Below are 19,124 nucleotides of genomic sequence, written 5' to 3' on the forward strand. Positions count from 1 at the left end.
GCCCGTCGTTAGTTATGTTTGAAGCTTTATCACAACGATATGTTATGTCTTTTTATGGGTTCCAACATATTCCATGATGAACGAGCTGTACGTGCAGTTTTACCCATGTTCCCAAACACTTACCTCTTACGACTAATCGCACCGGCTGGCTGGTGAGTGCGTCTTGTGTTGTAAAATCGCTAGCCGTCACCTGGCACTCCCACAGCCCGTCGTCGAACTCGAGCTGGGCCGCCCGTACCCATAGCGAACAGTCGCCCCCGACGTGTGCGGTTTGGCCGATGCCGTACTGGCTGGCCCATTCGTACTTTTTCGGATAGATGCCGACCGGTTTGTTGTCCTTCTGCCAGGAGCAGACGCCACGCTTGTCAATTACTTTGCACACCAGCAGCGCATCCTGACCAGGGTTCACCTCGGTGTATTTGGGCTGTTCGGCGAATCGTTGTAGTCCTATGGTCACTGCAGAACAGGGAAAACGAAACGGATGGAAGAGAAAAATTAGAAAAAAAAACCAAGCACATTATAAGTGAGTAAAAGGGTCAGTCGATGCAAACTAGCTGCGAAAGAATTGGTGGGGTTTTGTGGGGTATCGAAAAAAGGATCCGAAGCCCAGCGAGATAGAGAAAGAGATGCAGAGGGATCCGGCAAAAGGCAAACAACGCTATTAGCATCGCAATTAGTTGGGTATGGTACACAGTGTCAGGCTGTTTGTGGACCCTGCGCCAATGGACGTAGACTACCATATGTCTTGCTCTCAGCCGCTAGCGTCTGACAGGTTGTGGTTTTGTGAAATATGACTTATCTTGCCAATGGCAAGGGCCAAGGCAAAGGCAAAGTTTTAAATTAAAAAAAAGGGAAGAAAAAGAACACGGCAAGATCTCTGGCCGTCTGCCAGCATGCACCAGAGCCAACAATATCCAGGCTGGTTAGATTAGCGATGGGCTTTTGGGTGGGTCGTCTGACGGTATCTGGTGTGGCAAGCGACAAAGAATGTAATCCTTGTGTATGTGCGCCAGTTTGTGTATATGTGTACGTATTGGTCGAAACGACGAGCAGCAGCTCGTAGGAACGTCCGAGAGACTATGGCATTTTTATGTAAATTTATATTATTCAATTAACTCCACATTTCCTAATGGCTTTTAGGTTGTGGTATTCAGCAAATATAGGACATCGAAATAGAATGTTTGAATCTATTTTTCCATCTGAAGTGAATTGTTTTCCTTGTTTACTTAATTAATTATACAATTATTTTAACTAAGGGTGATTAGTACTCCACTTTTTTCGTACATCATCAGATTCATAATCTTCTATAAGAGTGAACTTATGATTGACAAATTAAATGCTTGTTACAAAGTGTCCAAAAGCGTTCCCACTCCAGCATAATCCCTACCTCACTCAGCTGAGTCGAATGTTCCAGCATTTGCATTAGCAAGTAAATTAATCATTAGCCAAAAGATTTAGTCCACATCGAAAGGGCCTCACGAAACCGTGAACCGCTTGATTAGGTTTAATTTACGGTGCGCGTATTTATAATCCGCACAAAAGTTTCCGGTCACTAAATCAGGCAAAGGTACTAAGGTACAGTCGAATATCTCGCCCGTCTATGGCCATCATTATTCAAATGGTTCCGTTTTGGCACCCGGTGCACCATCCGAACGCCGAAAGTGGAGTGGTAAATATTTTGAGTAGACAGCCAATCCTTCGGCAAAAGCAGAATGCGCTACATTCGTAGCACCAGCGGCGTTGCCGTGCTGTGAATGTTGCCCATTCTGGGGCAATATTATAGCCCAATCGAATGGAAAGCGAAGAAAAGGACTTGCATTGAATTGAAGGTCTGAAGGAGGGACGGGATCGGATTTTATGCTGGAATTGCTTTCGTCTTGCTCCGTTCGAATTCGGTTCGGGTAATGAGTTTCTCAAGAATTAATTAATCATTGATACACCCTGACATGAACGATTTATTTAAACGTCGTTCGGGACCAGGGGTGGCTTTTCCTTTTACTGTTCTGCCGTGGAAACAAAAGTACGTCCTCCTGGCGCTCAATGGAGAGTGAACTACGCCGAAGAGTCGGGATGCGATCGCCCGTCAGGACGCGCTGAGCGAAAGTTCGTTACGAGCAACCATTTCGGGTGTGTTTCTTTTTTTATTCATTTGGTACACCCCCACCCGGTACTGACACGTTGGTTGCAATTGTGGTGTGGTTTTTGTGTGTGTTTCAGTGCTCCATTTCAAATGGGCCGCATTCTAAATGGATCATAGAAAGCTGACCCATAAATCGGGAAATTGGTCGACGGGCTGCTGCTCGTCCTATTCCTTCACGAAAGGCTGCGAACTTGGAATACTCAGCTGGATGAGCGTGAATGAAGCAAATACACACACAAAAAAACACATTATTTTCCACTCGCTTCTCATCCCAACCCAAGGCACACAAGCACGGTGGAGCTTAATGATTGCCGAAATTAAAATTAGGTTCTGGTGTACCTTATAATGTTGCAATATGCGAGGAAATTCCCTCACCAACTGCTCCTGACGGGCCCGTTTTCAAGGCGTAAAATCGAACACAAAAGCCTGGCTTCACTGTGCTTTTCCCATCACATTCTCGCACGCTCACTGCCGGTCGATTCGCTTCGCTTTATTCAAATTGTTATCGTTACGATGCGATCACCGTGCGGATCATTTGAATGGGGCGAAGCAAAAAAGAAAAACTAAATTGCTGCGGAAAGATTATATTTTCATTTCCTCCGGTACGCTTACTTGAAGACTTTGTCATTGTACTGCCGTCGCCGTGCCGTGGAGAGACATGAAGAGAGAAAATGGAGCGAGCGAAAAAAATTTTAACCAAATCCGTAAGGGACACGGCAAGCCAGGACGAAGGACGAAAGCAAATGGCTGCCTGAGTAGTGCCACCAACCTCCACGTGCGGTTGCACAACGCTTTGGTTACTATTTTTCCAATTCATTGGTCCAGCTTATGAATGGTGGCGTGATGGAACAACTGGGAAAACCAGATCGGCAAGAAATCGAAAACTGAACCAGAAATGAGATGGTTCGAAAAAACACTTCTCACCTCATCGTTCTATTGCGGCCAACGTTCTTTTTTTGTGTTTGGACTTCGGGAGCATCATTATCTTTCCAATTCCACGGCAAGCCGGAACTAGTGGTGCACGTTCGCTGCGTGTATTAATGTACTGAACTGTGGAGAAAGTATGTCCCGTACACATTACTCCTTCGCAAGGATGTCTTGCGCATGGGAAGAGCAGCGATCGGGAAATTCTTTCTCAAAGTGCGGCAAAAACGCACAATAAATTACCATTCATGGTAGTTGGATGAATTAATACAGCACAACATTATTTATGAAATGAAGATGCTTTTTTCTTCGTTTTTCTCGCCAACTTAATGGTGATCAGAACGGTGTGCATTAATATTCGTGTTTCATGTTTTAAACATTACTGCTTTAAAGTTTATTTTAAAGGCATTTGGAATTTTCACCCCAGCATGCATTCGAAAATTGAATCAATAACGGCCAGAGAGAGAAAGTTTTGCCAAACTGTACTGTAACTTTTCGTCCCGCTTGCAAGAGAACTCGTTGCTCGGGCTGAAAGCAGCCTATGTGCGGTATGATTTTCTCTTTTCACCCACACTTTTTTGCACGCTGCGGAAAGTTTTCCGATACGATTTTCATCGAAAATACCTCTTTACCCAGTTCCTTCCCAGCCTGACAAACCGATTCGCCACGGTTTGTTTGCATAAGGCAAAGTTGTTTTGTTGTTGTGTGTACCGAACGATCGTTTAACTCGTTTTGATGTCTGTTAATAATTGCAATCAGTTTGATGATTGTTGAGTGAGAATGAAACTTGAGCGAACACTTTAAACGTGCTTACCATTTGCGAAACGATCGATCATGCTGTTACTAAATACTTTACGCGAAATGAGACTAAAGCTTAAACACCGATTGGAACATTGCAGCCCGATATGTCACGATAGGCTCGTAAATTGTGCCACCGAACCGTGTGTTGGAATCGAAACAAAAAAAGCTTACCCTAACAGGGCGCCTAAGGACTTCTCGTACCAAATTCCCTTCCACAGCAGCACAACCGCATAAACTGCTCGCTGTTGGTTGGTTGTTACTTCAGTCTAACAACAACAACTCTGAAGCATCCCATTTCGCTAATAACTCGCGCCCGCAGAAAAGTGCAAAAGCTCAAAGCTCTCCGCACAATATGCAATCTCAACATGCATGCTGTCGGCAAGCAAATGTCAATTGCATTTCATGCAATTGCAATTTTTATCCACTTGCAAGCGACCCTAGCGTGTTGAGGGTGTGTTGTTTTTTGCATCTATCGCGTTTTCAAAAACAAAACAAAAAAAACTTTGTCCACCAGCTAGCGTAGACGTGTTCCAGTTATTCACAATTCGTTTCACCTCAAGCACCGAGCAGTGTACGTGTTCGTGAGTCTGCCAGTGTGTTGCCCGAAAGTTTACCGACCGAAAGTTGTTCGGATATGGGGGTGTTGGAAAGTATTTGCGATAAAAAAACGACTCGAAATGTTAGCCGTTTTCCTTGGCTTGGGTGCGGTTTGAAGAGAAAGAGCGATAAAAAGCACGAAACAAACAAAAACCAATACCACAGCCGCGTTCGCAATAAAGCTCTCCAGAATCATTGACTCGGCAGATTGTTTAGAAGCTGAGCTGATGTGCAAACGTGTGTGTGTGTGCATTTTTTCTCAAGCCGAAGCAATATTCTGATAGTAGGATAGCGGTGAATCTCTATCAACATCATCACCGAGGACATCATCCTTCCTGATGAACCTGGTCCTACGTTGTTCCGTACCGGCCCTAACGCCGTGTTTCGCCGGCGCCGTTGGGATACGGTGGTACAAACAACAGATCCCTTTTAGCTGAGGTTTCAGTACACAGACACACTGGCTCTGAAATGGCCAGTCGCTAAAATTCGCGTTTCATCAATCGTCCTTCACAGCTGCAACTGTTGCCGATGGCCGTTAGGTACACTGGGGGGGAAGGCTGGCTGTTGTTTTATTTTCCGTGAATGCATGGTCCGTTGCAAGAAAGCCATCGTTGATGAGCGATGTACATACCGAACCTGCCGAAAGACACCGTTTTGCAGCCGACAGTGCACGGTGTCCATCAACCGGGCAGGGCAGTTTATTTGACGCCCAATTTTAATTCTGTGGTCTTTCTACACACCCAAACTTCCCGAATAGTTTCACGTAATAGATCTGCCATAACGTGGTTGCAGTTTTCGATTATTTCGGCCTGTAGCGAGCAGGAAGCTTTCAGGACTTGATTTAGGGATTCCAGCGAGATTCGGTTCGGTCCGGGAAAGCTGTACCTGGCGTTTTTTTTTGCTGTGCATTTTGGCCCACTCGCTTAACCCACCTAACCACAGTTTGATCAGCGACTTTTGTCTATTTGTTTTGCTTCGCCGTATTGTGGCGCCCGTTCGTTGTTTCAGGGCGAACTCGTTCGCATTCGAGGGATTGGGATTGTCGTTTGCATCCTTTTTTTTTCCTCCCCTGCGTATGTTTAACGCTGCAGCAAATGGCTTTTCGCGATCGCGTCCTACTGCCGGCAGAAAGTTGATACGGATCTAATGCACGATATCGAACTGGTTAACGGATGGAGTCTCGGAAATCGGTAACACTTGCGCACTAAGAGGTACTCACACCATCTGCATATAGCCGTGTCGTCGAGTTTTCCACTATTTCAACTAAACAAAAAAAAATACAGAGACCGATCCGATAGGAGATGTTTACTCGGGAAAGTTATTTAACGCCAGAGTGCAGTTGTCCGGCTTGGGATAGCAATTCGCTGCCGGTTCGAATCCGCGGAAAGTGTCGGAAAATCGGTTTGATTCAATTACAGCAACGGTGGCTAGTTCGTTTGGAGTTTTTGAGTGAGTTTGGTGTGTTTCTTTTTTATTTTTTTGGGTTAGTTCGTTGCATTTTTCCCCCGGTTTTTGCTACGAAACTTTTTCACGAACGTTTTTGTGTCGTGTTTCGTGACGGAGGGTATAATAAAATCATTGGTTTAGTGGGTGGTGTACAGGATGTGGATTGGTGTGCCGGTGTGACGATGCAAGGATTTAGCATTCGTAAATTTGATTGGAAAAGTTTGCACCTGGTTTGCCCAATGACAGCAGTGCAGTGCACTCGTACCTGGTTCGCATGGGAAAGTGGCTGCAAATGCAAATACATGGCGACGGTGCACGTAAACCACTCACCAAGTTCTCCAACCAGGTCTGAAGCATGTATTTTGTTTGCTGTTTTTGAGTTACACCGAAGCAGAATTTAATATAATTTATGGTTTGTTTGGAGAGATGAAATATGCAACATGTTACGAATTCAAGATGTGTGTTGTTTATGGGGAAAATCTGAGAACTGGCGGTTGATAGTATATTCTTTGATAACTTGGTTTCTACAAAAACAAGCAATCATCAGAAGGGCTACGGCTTCCATATTTATTGCAAGTTTAAATTCTTGCTAGTGAAATTCTATCCATTCGATAACCAAGACATCATAAGCACCATCTTCCGGTGAGGAACCGTTTCGGAAAAACAGATCACGTATTCGCTTTACCGGTGCCTACCCAGTTCATGTAACATCAGCTTGAAACCCTCGGCTGATGCGGTAAAGATCATCTTACCAGTCTGGTGCACAAAATCTCACCGTTCCACCCGGCCATCACCGTCAGGAAGCCAAGATAAAGCGAAAGGTGTCGCTGTGCATTAAGCAGGAATTAAGACGCAACCGTGCGCTGGTTTCTAAACGAAGCAAACTTTCAACATCACCAAAGCCATCAAGCATCGATGCCGTCAGGAATCGGGGAAGGATGCGCAAATCTCTAGCCAACTCTCGCCACAACAATGCCTGTTTACTCCGGAAACCGACAGCGACAGTTTCGCTCAATCTTGCTTGATGGCTTAATGAGCACCGCCCGGCAAGTTTATCTATGTTCTCCATAGCGAAAGGTGTCAAAATACGGTTTGACATACAACGCCATGCTGTGAGCGTAAGTGCGTCCTGCGTTCTTCCGGGTTTGCCGGGGAGCCCATCATAAAATTCACCTACTGTCGGCGAACGGTGCTGGCACCTAATATCGTGATGAACTTCATTATGGTACCGCTTGCGTAGGCAGGAAACGCGCTCCCAGGGTCGCTCTTGGTGCTGGTATGCTCAGGAAACTCGCTGATGGATGGTCGTAAAATTTAAGGAAAACAAACGAGACCATAAAACATACGAATCTTTGCCGGTGCACGATTTTGTCTCTCACACCTAGGGAAAGTATGCTTTCGGCATCCTCAGGCCAGTATTTCGTGTACGCAGGCCAAATGCGTAATCCGTCGTAAAACACGGAAACCTGAACAAGGAGTGCCAAAAACCTCTAACCAACGCCAATAACTCCGCTTCCGTGTGTTCGGGAGCGGAAAATCAGCGAGCCTTCATTTAAGGGACGCGCAGACAGTAGTCACCCGGGCCTGGTTATGATGGTTATGATGGGCTTCACCCGTAAACTGCCCGAAGGATTCATAAATTCCGGTTCAACACCATCGGGTTGCGAGTGCAAGTGAAAGGTGAGTGAAGGTTTCGATCGCTTTAATCGAAACCCCGATGCGAATGAAGTGTGCACCAGTGTGTGCAGGTTTCACACATTGACTGAGCTTTAAAAAGGGATCAACCGTATCCTTGGACCCACTATGTCCCGAACGGGACACAAGGGTCACACTGAAAAAAAAGCTGAAGGAAAAGCTTGATGGTGAAATGAAGTTGAAAGATGCTGTCCGTCTCATGTGGTGGAAAGTGATATTATTCTTATATATCATATTATTATTATTATATTCTATGTTTTGTTTTGAGTATCCATTGACTTAATGTGGTTGGCTTATGGCAGTTGGAACCCTGGACGAATGATGCCAAACCCGAGGCGACCGAACGCTATTATGTGAATGTTATGCAAAGCTTAACCGATCCCAAGTGTTTGCTTCCGAAGGAATAATGTAATGAATTCTTGAAATACATTATGGCAATCCTTCATGTCGTTTGTTTTTGGATCCAGTTCCAACTCGTTGCTGGATAAAACCTTGGTCATTCGATCTACAACGGTTTCGATTGCTTTTGCATTGTTTGCATGGTGTTTACAACAGTAACGACTCAAAAAATAAATAAACAATCGCTCCCTTTTTTTGCTACATCCCGTTCGTGGAATGTGCGAAACGTTCCCTATTGCTTTCATGCCTTCGCTTGGCTTTTAAACACGCGCTATTCCCCATTTCATGCGCTACATCCAGCAAGTTATAATATGTGCCGGACTTTTTTTACGAGCTTTTTCTAGTGTCCCCCCGGAGGGGGGGGGGGGGGGGGGGCAAACATTTTCCATTCTGGGATGGAAACGATGAAAACGGTACCATATACTATGGACTGCGATTGAAATGGCGGGATCTCTGCAACCGGAGCTCCGCACTCTGGCAGTAGCCGCAGCGAGGATATTAATGATAACGTTTATGGGAAAAGTTTACCATTTAGATGGACGGAAACTAAGTTGGGATGAGTTTTGGGGAGAGTTTCTTTTTTCATGCGATGTACTCAACTGGAAGATCCACTTGCGTACAGTAGATCTCTACATGTCCCATCTGTGTGTGTGTGTGTGTGTGTGTGTGTGTGTGTGTGTGTGTGTGTGTGTGTGTCGAGCATGATCAGTAAAGTACTTCATCCGATGCTGTATTGGATGGCCCGTTCAAGTGAGAGATGGGAAATGTAAATTTTGACATCATTTTGCTCGTTTGAGTTTGAAATTTACGTACTTATTCTTATATGTTATTGATATTCAATCAACGATTGTGCAGAGTTTTACTTCTACCATAAGAGTATTTGGATTTTGAGTAAATTATATCATTTTTACTGGAAAACGTGTACATCTTAAGTTTTGATATTAACTATGAGTGGTTTTCCGAGTTTAACTGGCAAGGAAATCAGTGGTACTGTCATTAACCCATGCCCATTAAGAACCTTTTGACAAAAATCGATTTTTGTTAGCAAAAGTTCCAGAAACTGCGAAAGACTCTAGTTCACCAGAAATGGTTTCAATATTGCACTCGAAAACCCTGTAGTTTTTACACAGCATTCACAGTAATAAGATTTGGAATACAAAACAAAAAAACAAACACATACAAACGTAGTTAAATCCATAACAATAATAACGAAATTAACTTTTCCCCCTAACACACTGTACTAAGCCATAATGGTATAAGATACACGCATTGAATCCATCCTACTGATGGTGTATCAATATTTGAAAAATCGAATTAGTCACTTTTGCGTTCCGCATTCGCCTCGGGGCATTTACCATCGTCAATCGACGTACGCACACTCGCTTTCTGAAAATCATTCTCTAAAACCGAAAGCCCCAAAGAACAACAGAAGGAGAGAACGCTTTTCAATCCCTCCCATGCTGCCATCTCCACGAAACCCAATCCAACCACTCGGTACGATGACAAGGCTCGTACTGGTCGATGTTTACCGTAATCAATCAGTATTTGCAAATTCAATAATTCCGCATGAAAATAAGCTACCTCACTTGCACAGGCTGCTGCGTGCATGCGTCGCTGAGAAGGTACCCCGGGTCACCAGGTACCCGGGCTGTGGGGTTTGGGGTGCGTACGTTTTTCCGGATTTTCTTTGCTACCAAATCCAAACAGAACAAAGCACAAACGATGGGACAAGGGTGGCGAATTGGGCACAAAATCTCGGTATGATCTTCCGTGCGAATACATATGTGCGCTGGTAATGATCCGTGTATGAAAACAACGAGTGCTTATTCCGGGGACACGTGTGCCCTGGGGGCAGCGTACATCGGGCGGGGCGGGGTGCAAATAAGATTTACTTTGCAGATCCAATTTGTTCGTCCCATGCGTTTGATGATCGACGTACGCCTTAAACTAATTGCTGACGCTGCCGGCGTGGAAAATTCGTGACTTAGATTCGTTTTCGGGGTGGAAAATTGGCTTATTTTATGGCTCGTTTAGCTGCTAGTGGATGGATCGCGTGGATGCTGATTGCTAATTTACTTTGGCAAGATAAACAAAGCGACGTTTCATCTGGCAAACTTTACTGTACAGGAAGAATTTTGGTTAAAATTGTGTAACTCGATTTGTCTCGTGCCACTTATTTTGGGAGGGTGGAAAGATTTACATGTGTGTTCTTCTGTTGATTGTTACATCCGAAGCATTGAACGTTACTCGATTTTATTGGCAAAACATCATGTTAAAACTGGTGCATGTGAATTGTATTGTAAAATTCCAACTCGTCAGTGTGGTTAGCTTATCGATTTGCTGTAAATAGGTTGAAGAACTTGTAACTCATCCAATACTGATGCTGTTAGGATGAAATTATATTGTGTTAAAGTTTTCGCAGTTTAATAAAGTGCCCAGAGTGTAAAATTTTAATGTGCGGAAATTCATGATTACCCATAACCAACTTGTTTGTGATGGTTGGTTAATGGTTTGTTTATTGTACCTTTTTAATGGAAAAATAAATAAAAAAAACAATATCCATGGTCAAGTTATGGACAGTAAAAGTATTAATGCTTTAAGGGAGAATATGAAATTTTACTTTTACGGACATATGCTTTTGGTAGACATATTGCTATTCTACTGACCTACCAGTAGACCAGTCATCTTGTAGTGTGTGTTTGTTGTTGTTCATCCTTATAAAATGTTGTTTTAATTTGTTCTATTAAAACATGTAAAACATAAAAGTATAAGAAGTCTCTCAAAAATTACAAATGAAATTCATATCATCTTATTAGTTAAGATGTCTGATGGTAGGCAATGATTGCAAGCGAAATCCATTGAGATAATACACTCCGGAACAATGGCGGATTAAACCGGAACGTAACAGTCACCAGCAAGGTAACGAAAACGTCAAAAGTAAAGCTCACCAATACCGGGGGATCCTATTTTCAAGGCTCATCTCATTGTGTTGGCTATGGATTGAATAGCAGAAGTTATTATCATAATTTATCTGCCAAGACAAATTTAAACCTTCCACAAAGTGCGAGCAGCTTTTTCGCCCATGCAGCCGTAGCGTGGGGCGGTCCATCGGGAGGTTCGCTAAAAAGATTATGTTAAAGATTTGGGTTGATTGAATATTCTCAACTTTTTCCATCTCGGAGCAAAATCGGCTTTCTAGCGCTTTTGGCGTAAGTTGCCAACCGTGTGGCAAAGCGGTTCTTTTCTCAGGCACTGTAGTGCGCACATATTTTAGTCAAAGAGGAACTTTGTCCCCTTGCCGAGTTTGGTCGTGATGCTCGCAATGGTAGAAATAAAGCACAGATAAAGACAAAGGAATGATCAAAGATGAAATGCTGCTCCACCCGTGCCACATCTTCGTGGTTGTAAGGATTACCTTTACTGTAGTCTTCAACACGCTTGTTTTACCTGTCGCTAGGTAATCTTACGCCAATTCACTGCTGGCTGGTGGTAAATACCCAAACCATCATCACCTTTACGAGCGTAATGGTTGCTTCTTTCACTATGGGAAGTTAATTTTGACTTTCAGCTAATTTTCGCGACTAACGAGATGCTTTTGTTGAAGATTTAACGTGGAGCAAAAGAGCGAGAAAAATCTCACAAAAAAGCACCTGTCCCGAGAAGTAAGCAAAAGCGTCAGGAACTTTCTGGAAGCACAGGGAGAAGTTTGCAAGTGGTTCACGGGAGGAAAACTGCATCCGGCCGGATGGATGAGCAGAATACCGCTGAATTAACTATTTCACTGATGAAGGTACCGTACATCGGTAGAGCCAAAGTTTACCGTTAGTTCGTAACTGATTTGGGATCGCGCCTCCAAAAGCCAACACCAATAATAAAGTAATCCATCAAGCGATGGTGCAACAGCGATCTTTCCCGAGCTTAGCGAACCATCAAACTGGTAATTGTGAACATACATTTATTTGATGTATTACAAGTGGCGATCTTACTTAAGGGCAGTTAAACCAAATGTCTGCGAAATTTTTAAAAATGTATGCGTCTACATTAACGCTATTAAACTTGTTCATTTACATTTTATCCGCGAACAGTTGCCAAACAAGAAGGTTTATCTTCGCACCGATTGGAAATATAGCACCAATGGGCATGATGTGTATAGTGACGTATGAGTGTCGGTGATTATAGCTTTATAATTACGTGTTAATTAAGTCCCAAGAGATACATTATAGTGGGAGCAATTTAAATTGGAAAAAAGCTCAAGGAAAGACATGGCAGCTTCTTGGAGAGCTATCCTTTAAAGTTGACGGTTTAAGTTTATGTTGCATGCTTTAAAACGGTAAATCTGTTTAGTAGAAGCACAGTAACAGTAAATTGAGATCCAACATGCAATCAATAGAATTCCGCTAAGATTCCAAAGCAAGCAGGACTTCTATAGGACACAAGCAGAATTGCAATAGGATTAGGATAGGAGTCCAGTAAGTGGCTAAAGGATTTCCAAAGAGTCCGTTACAGTAAAATTCCAGTAGGTCTTCACCAGGAACTGAGGTTCAATGAAATACCTGTGAGAGTCCAGTAGGAACAACATAAGAGTTCAATAGAAATTGATTAGAAATTTAAAAGGATTTCAATTGGAGCCTATATTGGAATCAATAAGCTTCCATTATACATATTTGGATGAAGCATTGTTCTGGAAAACTAATGTTTCGGGAAGATATTGTTTTCTTTCTTTAAGTCAAACATTTATTTAGAATACTTTCAATATGAATTACTTTTCTGAAATTATTCAGTTAATTAATGCATTCACTTCCTGTATCATTCAAATCGTTAAACTGACGGTTAAATTGTTTACTGATTCGTCGTTTTATTATATTTTTTTATTATTTTCTTACATCCTTTATGTACTTTATGTTGAAAATTTTTAACTTTGACGATCCACTCGGTGGCGCCACTTTATTACCGCTTTGGTACATCCAGCATTCCAGCATCCAACCGGAACTTCTGCTCGGAAATTGTTTCTAATTTGGCTGTGGTTTTAACTTTTGTTAGCTTCGGTACACACTTTACTTGGCACTTCACCTAGTGTCCCTTATAGACTGGCTGTCTGCATATACTGCGAAAATTCACTACTAGTGGCCACCAAGTATGAACTTTCGCGCCACCACAACCATATGGGAGAAATGAATAAATTAGCATAACACATGTACAAAAGTAGCTTCGTCCAGTGTACATTCTCTTTCTCTCCGCATTATGCTAGGTGGTCCGTTTACGGACCCAGCATACGGCACTTGGGCCAACGTGCGGCAGCCGTCGATGCGTGCCGCATTTGACCGGCCGAGGTTAACGTACTTTGGGGAGTGCCGGAAACTTTCGAATGGTTTCGCTCTGAATATCAACACACGGTCTTGTATGGGAGAAGTGTTTTGTGAATAGCAAGAAATAAGCAACAGTACCACAGACACATCCAGCAAAACGAACGAACTCTACGGAAAACCTCATCATTATCGCTACACACACTCGCTTTGTGGTTTGAAACATTTTACTTCACTGCACAGTTTGCTTTTTATTTTAAAAGAGCCAAGCTTATCAATTATCCTATTATGGGTGTGTGTCAATGCTATTAAGTAGCTTTTTTTATTGCTGGGGTTGTAGTATGCGCAAGATGCAAATATTTCACCAAAAAAGTGCTTGCTATCGTACTAAGTATAATTTTCCTTGAATTTATATAGGAAGGTTATTTTGACCATTTGGAAGAACAATGTCAACAAGTAAACTAATTTGTTTTATCATGTGTTCTCGGCAATGTAAGATTTGTTAAGTAATGAAGGCTTAATATCGATTGAACAGTATTCAAACGATTATTAAATTCAAAACTGTGGACATTTTCTATGCCGAACTGTTTCTCCAACGAAATACTTAAAGTTCAATAATTCACGTGCGGAATCATACACATTGAAATGGTATGGGGTTATGCTTGCTTTAACCTAGAGATAAGATGAGCAGGTTTATAATTCATTCTATTCATATAAAAACTCACACACACACAGTTAAGTCGTGCAGAAAAAGTTGCAAATTCTATTACAGTTCACTGATGGCGTTCCTTAATGCGCGAATAATTTATTACATTTGAAAGACAGTGAAGTTTGGCTGTGACAGACAGACAAACACCTTAATCCATCCAACGAAGTGTCAACTAATAACCTTCACACCGGGTCACATCACCCATCCACATCATACATCTCGGTACCGGGCAGATTAGCGCTGACAAGTTTCGCATCCACAATTCCACATGCATGACATAACATCAGCACACCCGAATGTTCGGGTGGGCTCTGTGGTAGGGCAAAGCATTAGTTTTACAATTACACAACCCATGGAATGTCTTCATTTCCTTACCAACGCGCCCGAAAGCCACATCCAACCGGTGACAGCTTTTGGGACGCACAGTTGAAGCTATCTGCAAGGCGACACTGCCATGACAGCCTTCCCAGCAAAGGATTCCATTTTTATCGCCACAGTCCTCGCATCCGTTCACGCCAGTTCCCCAAACATTACCACTCCACTGCCTACTGCCTGGCATCGCCAACAGATACCGACCGCACCGCACGATGCGCACCAGTGAGAAAGAAAATCAAAGCAAAAATCTCCCGTTTTCGGAATGTGTGCCGTGTATGGAAGTGGAAATGGGTAGAAAATTAAATTAGGCCGGTTTCATTTGTTTATGATTTTGGGCATATATTTTCATTCAATTTCCTGTCGCTGGCGTGCTCACCGGGGTTGGGGTTTCCCGCTGCTTCCGGGCAGCGACTCTTGTTTGTCGCTTTCGCGTGCGTGCGTGCGTGCGTGATGCCATTCGGGCACTGATTTGCATGCGAGTTACCACGTTCTTTTGGTTGTTTTGTACCGCACATCACCGTGCGTAGGTTCGGTCGGTCTGTGTGGCTCCCTCCGACAGACATCTTGTGCGGCATCTTATTGCCACTTTGGAAAAGACTTGGTGCGAATATTTCTTACCGAGAGTGTGGGATTAAATCTTCTTCACACCAGTCACATTCCCCGGGACCGGACGGCTATTGCTTAAGCCCATTTTGCTAGGCTTAAGTCTGTATGAATGTGTGTGTGAAGTTTGTATTTGAGAGCACATATGCTTTCAAATCACTCGCGTGTGATTGGGGAACATCTTGAAGCATCTTCGTTCGATCGTGGCCGAGCACATGCTGCGCTGGAGTGGAAGTCCGAACCGGCATGAGCGTGGGATCTAATTTTAATCAAGATTTTAAGCTGAATAATAAATATCTGTCGAGCTTTGGAGTGTGGAGCCCGGTCGGGATGTACGACGTACGTCTCTCATCATCTGCCACTGTGTACGTCCAGTTTTCCACCGCAAAAACTAATCCCTTCGTTCCCTGCCATTTTTTTTTCTATCTCAACCATCCCAAGGTGCTTGTCGGACCCCTAAAAAGTGTGGGTTCCTTCCAGCGAAGAAAGGAATCCTTTACGCTCGCCGAACACAGCAATCACGCAGCTACAACGGGTTTGGTTGTGGTGCAGACCGCAGAAACAGATCCTTTCGAATGTTTGGAAGGATTTGCGAACAATCCTTCCCAACCACTACCGAAAGGATATCATCACGTCCGAGAGGTAAAAAGCCGTCCTCTCGGATAGCGATTCCTACTGTGGATAGGATTGACCGAAAATACGGCATCAGGGAGATCGAAACATCGACCAACGAAACCAACAACCGCAGATTCTCTGTTTTTTTTTTCACTCGATCCTCGTGCTTTCCTCGTAGTTGCTGTGTTCTGCCCAAACCCATTCGGAAAAAGGGGGTTCTTCGGCACATCCGGTTTTGTCTAATTCGGATGTGTTTCTCGGCAGCAATCAGGCGTATTTATGTGGTGTGTTTTTCTCGTTCCGTAATACCCTTCCGTTCGCTCGTTCATCCAACCGACTTCACTTCGTGTCGTTTCATTTTCCACATTATTTCTCATCCCATGCTTTTGTTGTCGAGGTTTTTCAGTTTTATTTTCAACCAACTCATGCGTTTGCATGTATGTTTAGCGAGCGATAGCATGGGTGAACCCACATGCAGCGCAGGAAACCTTTTTTGCCGCAAAAAAAAAGAAACAAAAACGTGACGTCACGCATGGCATCCCGGATCAAAATCCCTCGCCATAGTTCCGGCCACTAGACACTCTTGCGTGTGTAGATTTTAAAGAGCAATCCAACAATGAAAATAAAACCCAAACTGAAAGATTCATGCGTATAACGTTCATCCATGAAAGCTTAAAACCACCACGTGTCAATCAACGGGTGTGTCCTACGGGAAAGTTTGATCCCCAGTCATGCACGAGCGTAACATGGTTTGACACCGTTTCTTTTACGTATCCCATATGCCACACGCTAGTGTCTTTATGCACAGGGTTGTCTTTGGGGTGATTATTTGGTAACCCACATCTCCGAGTCGAAATGTATCATAATGTCAACCGAAACCCGTAATGCTATGTTTGGTTTCATTTCGTTTTGCGGGAGCGTCCCAAGATGGAGCAGTTTTTTTTTTTTTTTTGGGAAGGCGAGATGTTTCGTTACTCCATTTGGTCGCAAAATGGAGCTGAGATGGTAGTCGCTGGAGGAGTGTTGTTGCGTAATGCTATGTTTTACAAACGACTCTTTATACTCGTCTTTTCGTCCAGAACGAAGGAGGATAGTCCCACACAGAAATGGGTTTGGTTTTAGGTCAAATCCAATGGTTGGCCCTATGATTGTCGGCTATTCGGCTATATGAGAATAAGAAGTGTTTAGAGCATTCAGCTGTGACGTTTACTGTTTCCGCTAACTTTTCATATTTCTCAGCACGCTTTCCAAAGCTGCCCGCAAACACCTAACCTAGATCAGTGTCTGTTATTACTTCGCTACATCCTCTAGAACTCCCCAGCTCCAGCAGGAGCACCTTTGAACGTCATCTCACCACAGCTCGTGCTTGCCATGGCATTTAAGATGCATTGGTGCGTAAAAATTATGAGTCTGTAGCCAGTTTTGTATTCGTTTCATTCTTTTTGTTTAGCTTGGTTTGCTCAACCGCAAAACCTAGCGCAATGCGCGAAAAGGGTCAAACGGCAGAGAATAAAATAAGGTAGCAATATTTTATTGGATTTGGTGGTGGCAGCATGCATTTGATGATATGATTGTACACGAAGGAATGGTGTGTGTGTGTGTTTTTTTTATTATTTCTCTCCCGGACGATCTTTTGTTTTCCCAGTAAAATCTTTACCAGTCAACCTCTTTTCGTCACCCTTGAGCAAAACCGAATGTGAGCCGTGATGACAAACTCATCATGCGTGTCACATGGTACACGCATGGAGGAACATTCATTATACAAACGAACCAGAAGAAATGGGCACATTAATGAGAATAATGACATACCGTTGGGAATCGTGGTTTGGTGGTGCCTTTTTTGCTATTATTGCGATTCGATTTATTCAAACGCATGAAAGCGTTATCGTTTCGAGGAATGTGTGTTTGAATGGGGACATTCAATTTAATGTAAATTGTGGTCGCCCAAGCTAGAAACATGCGGTGCTTATTTTCGAAATGGAAGAAACATTTCGTCTCTGAAAAGGGCAGACATCCTGAACGAACATTTCTTGATATCGTGTTCAGCCTTTTTGTCAGAATCAACAGTTGGGAGGGTTTTGCAGATATTCACAAAATTAATTAAAGCAAATTAAGACGTTCTGACGTTTTGATCGTTCAAACTGTACTTACTAGACCTTGCTAGATAATTACGATTGAAATGTTCCAACATCAAAGTAACATTTAATACAATAAAATGTAAAAACATGCTGCTCATTATTACGATATCTGACGTATGTTTCTTCGCGCTGTGGGTCGTTAAATCTTATAGGAATTCTACCGTTGAATAGTATTGCTAAAAATCTTGGAGGGTTGCTACAATAGAATGAACGTTTAAAATTAAATAAAAAAAAATAGTTTTAATTGTTAATTTTGAATTCAAAGCTTGTATATTTTGTTTTATTTTTGCATTAAAAATTATCAGAAACATATACATTATAGGTGCCAACGTGCAAACCCCTTTGTTTCGGCAAATATGTTTGAAGCTAGCTCTCTATTTTTGGGCTGTAATTGCTTTATTTGTTTACTAATTGATTTTTGAATCTAGATTTATGAATACATGCGTTACAAAAACCCATGACAAAAAAAGTTTAATATTATTCGCTCTACTGTTCACAATCCCTGTTAATTGCAATTTTTATTATTTTTTTTTCGTTAGAACGGCCTGGCTGTATCGACTTATTTTACCACGTAGCTGGATAGTCAGTCCTTGCCCCGGGGGGTTGGCCCGGATGGGATTTTGGTCCGGTCCGTTCGTGTGAAGACCGGCGCCGATCATGCCACCGAGCCGCCCTGTTAATTGCAATTTGAAGGATGCAAAAATGCAAATATGGCATAAACGGCAAATTGTCCCGTTACTGAAACTAACCTAAACATCTGTAAACCGTTTGAAAATTTACTTTATTTATCTAGCTTCCTAACCGCATACCTTTCGTTTAGCTGACGATACAATTTTATGGTTGGCGATGCATTACCCAAAAAACGGTGAACTAACGAACACTGCCGGTAACATTTCATTTGCCTCCAAAAACCCCAACCAAACCGAAAGCGTACGATTGAACAACGCAGCTGTATCGAGGGCAGATAGCTTACTGATACCGTGCGATCATTCGAATGTCAACGCGCCCGGATGCTGAGCACCACCATTCTGTAGTAAATATTTTACAAACCACTCATTGCCTGCATCCATCCATCCATTCATCCATGCATGCATGTCACCGGGCGATGCATGACAGTTTGCATTTGCATCCCGTACCGCCCGAACGCGACATTTAAGGTTGTGGTTTGGCTGTGCTCCGAAACGGAACAAACACAGCATTACTGCCCGATCAAGCGTGTGAGCCCGGCCCGGTGTGTATTGCTGCCGTTAGTGCAGCTAACCTCCGGTGGTAACAGTTAAATAAACAATCTTTCTACCTCGCAGAATAATTACATCATGCCGCTTCGCAATCGATCATCCAAATCGCAAACAGCACCAGTAGGAACGTAAACATGTGGA

At 43.1% G+C, this 19,124-nt stretch overlaps 1 protein-coding gene across 1 annotated transcript in view; it reads right to left on the reverse strand.

The window, feature by feature from the left end:
• The window catches only part of LOC128715000 (uncharacterized), a 94,417-nt gene that overhangs the window by 58,176 nt on the left and 17,117 nt on the right, over positions 1 to 19,124 (reverse strand). The window contains exon 2 of the mRNA XM_053809885.1: positions 124 to 456. Within this exon, the coding sequence (XP_053665860.1) occupies positions 124 to 456 (333 nt within the window). The remainder of the gene's footprint in view (positions 1 to 123; positions 457 to 19,124) is intronic.

Source organism: Anopheles marshallii, chromosome 2 (genome assembly GCF_943734725.1).
Source record: "Anopheles marshallii chromosome 2, idAnoMarsDA_429_01, whole genome shotgun sequence".
Taxonomy (NCBI): domain Eukaryota; kingdom Metazoa; phylum Arthropoda; class Insecta; order Diptera; family Culicidae; genus Anopheles; species Anopheles marshallii.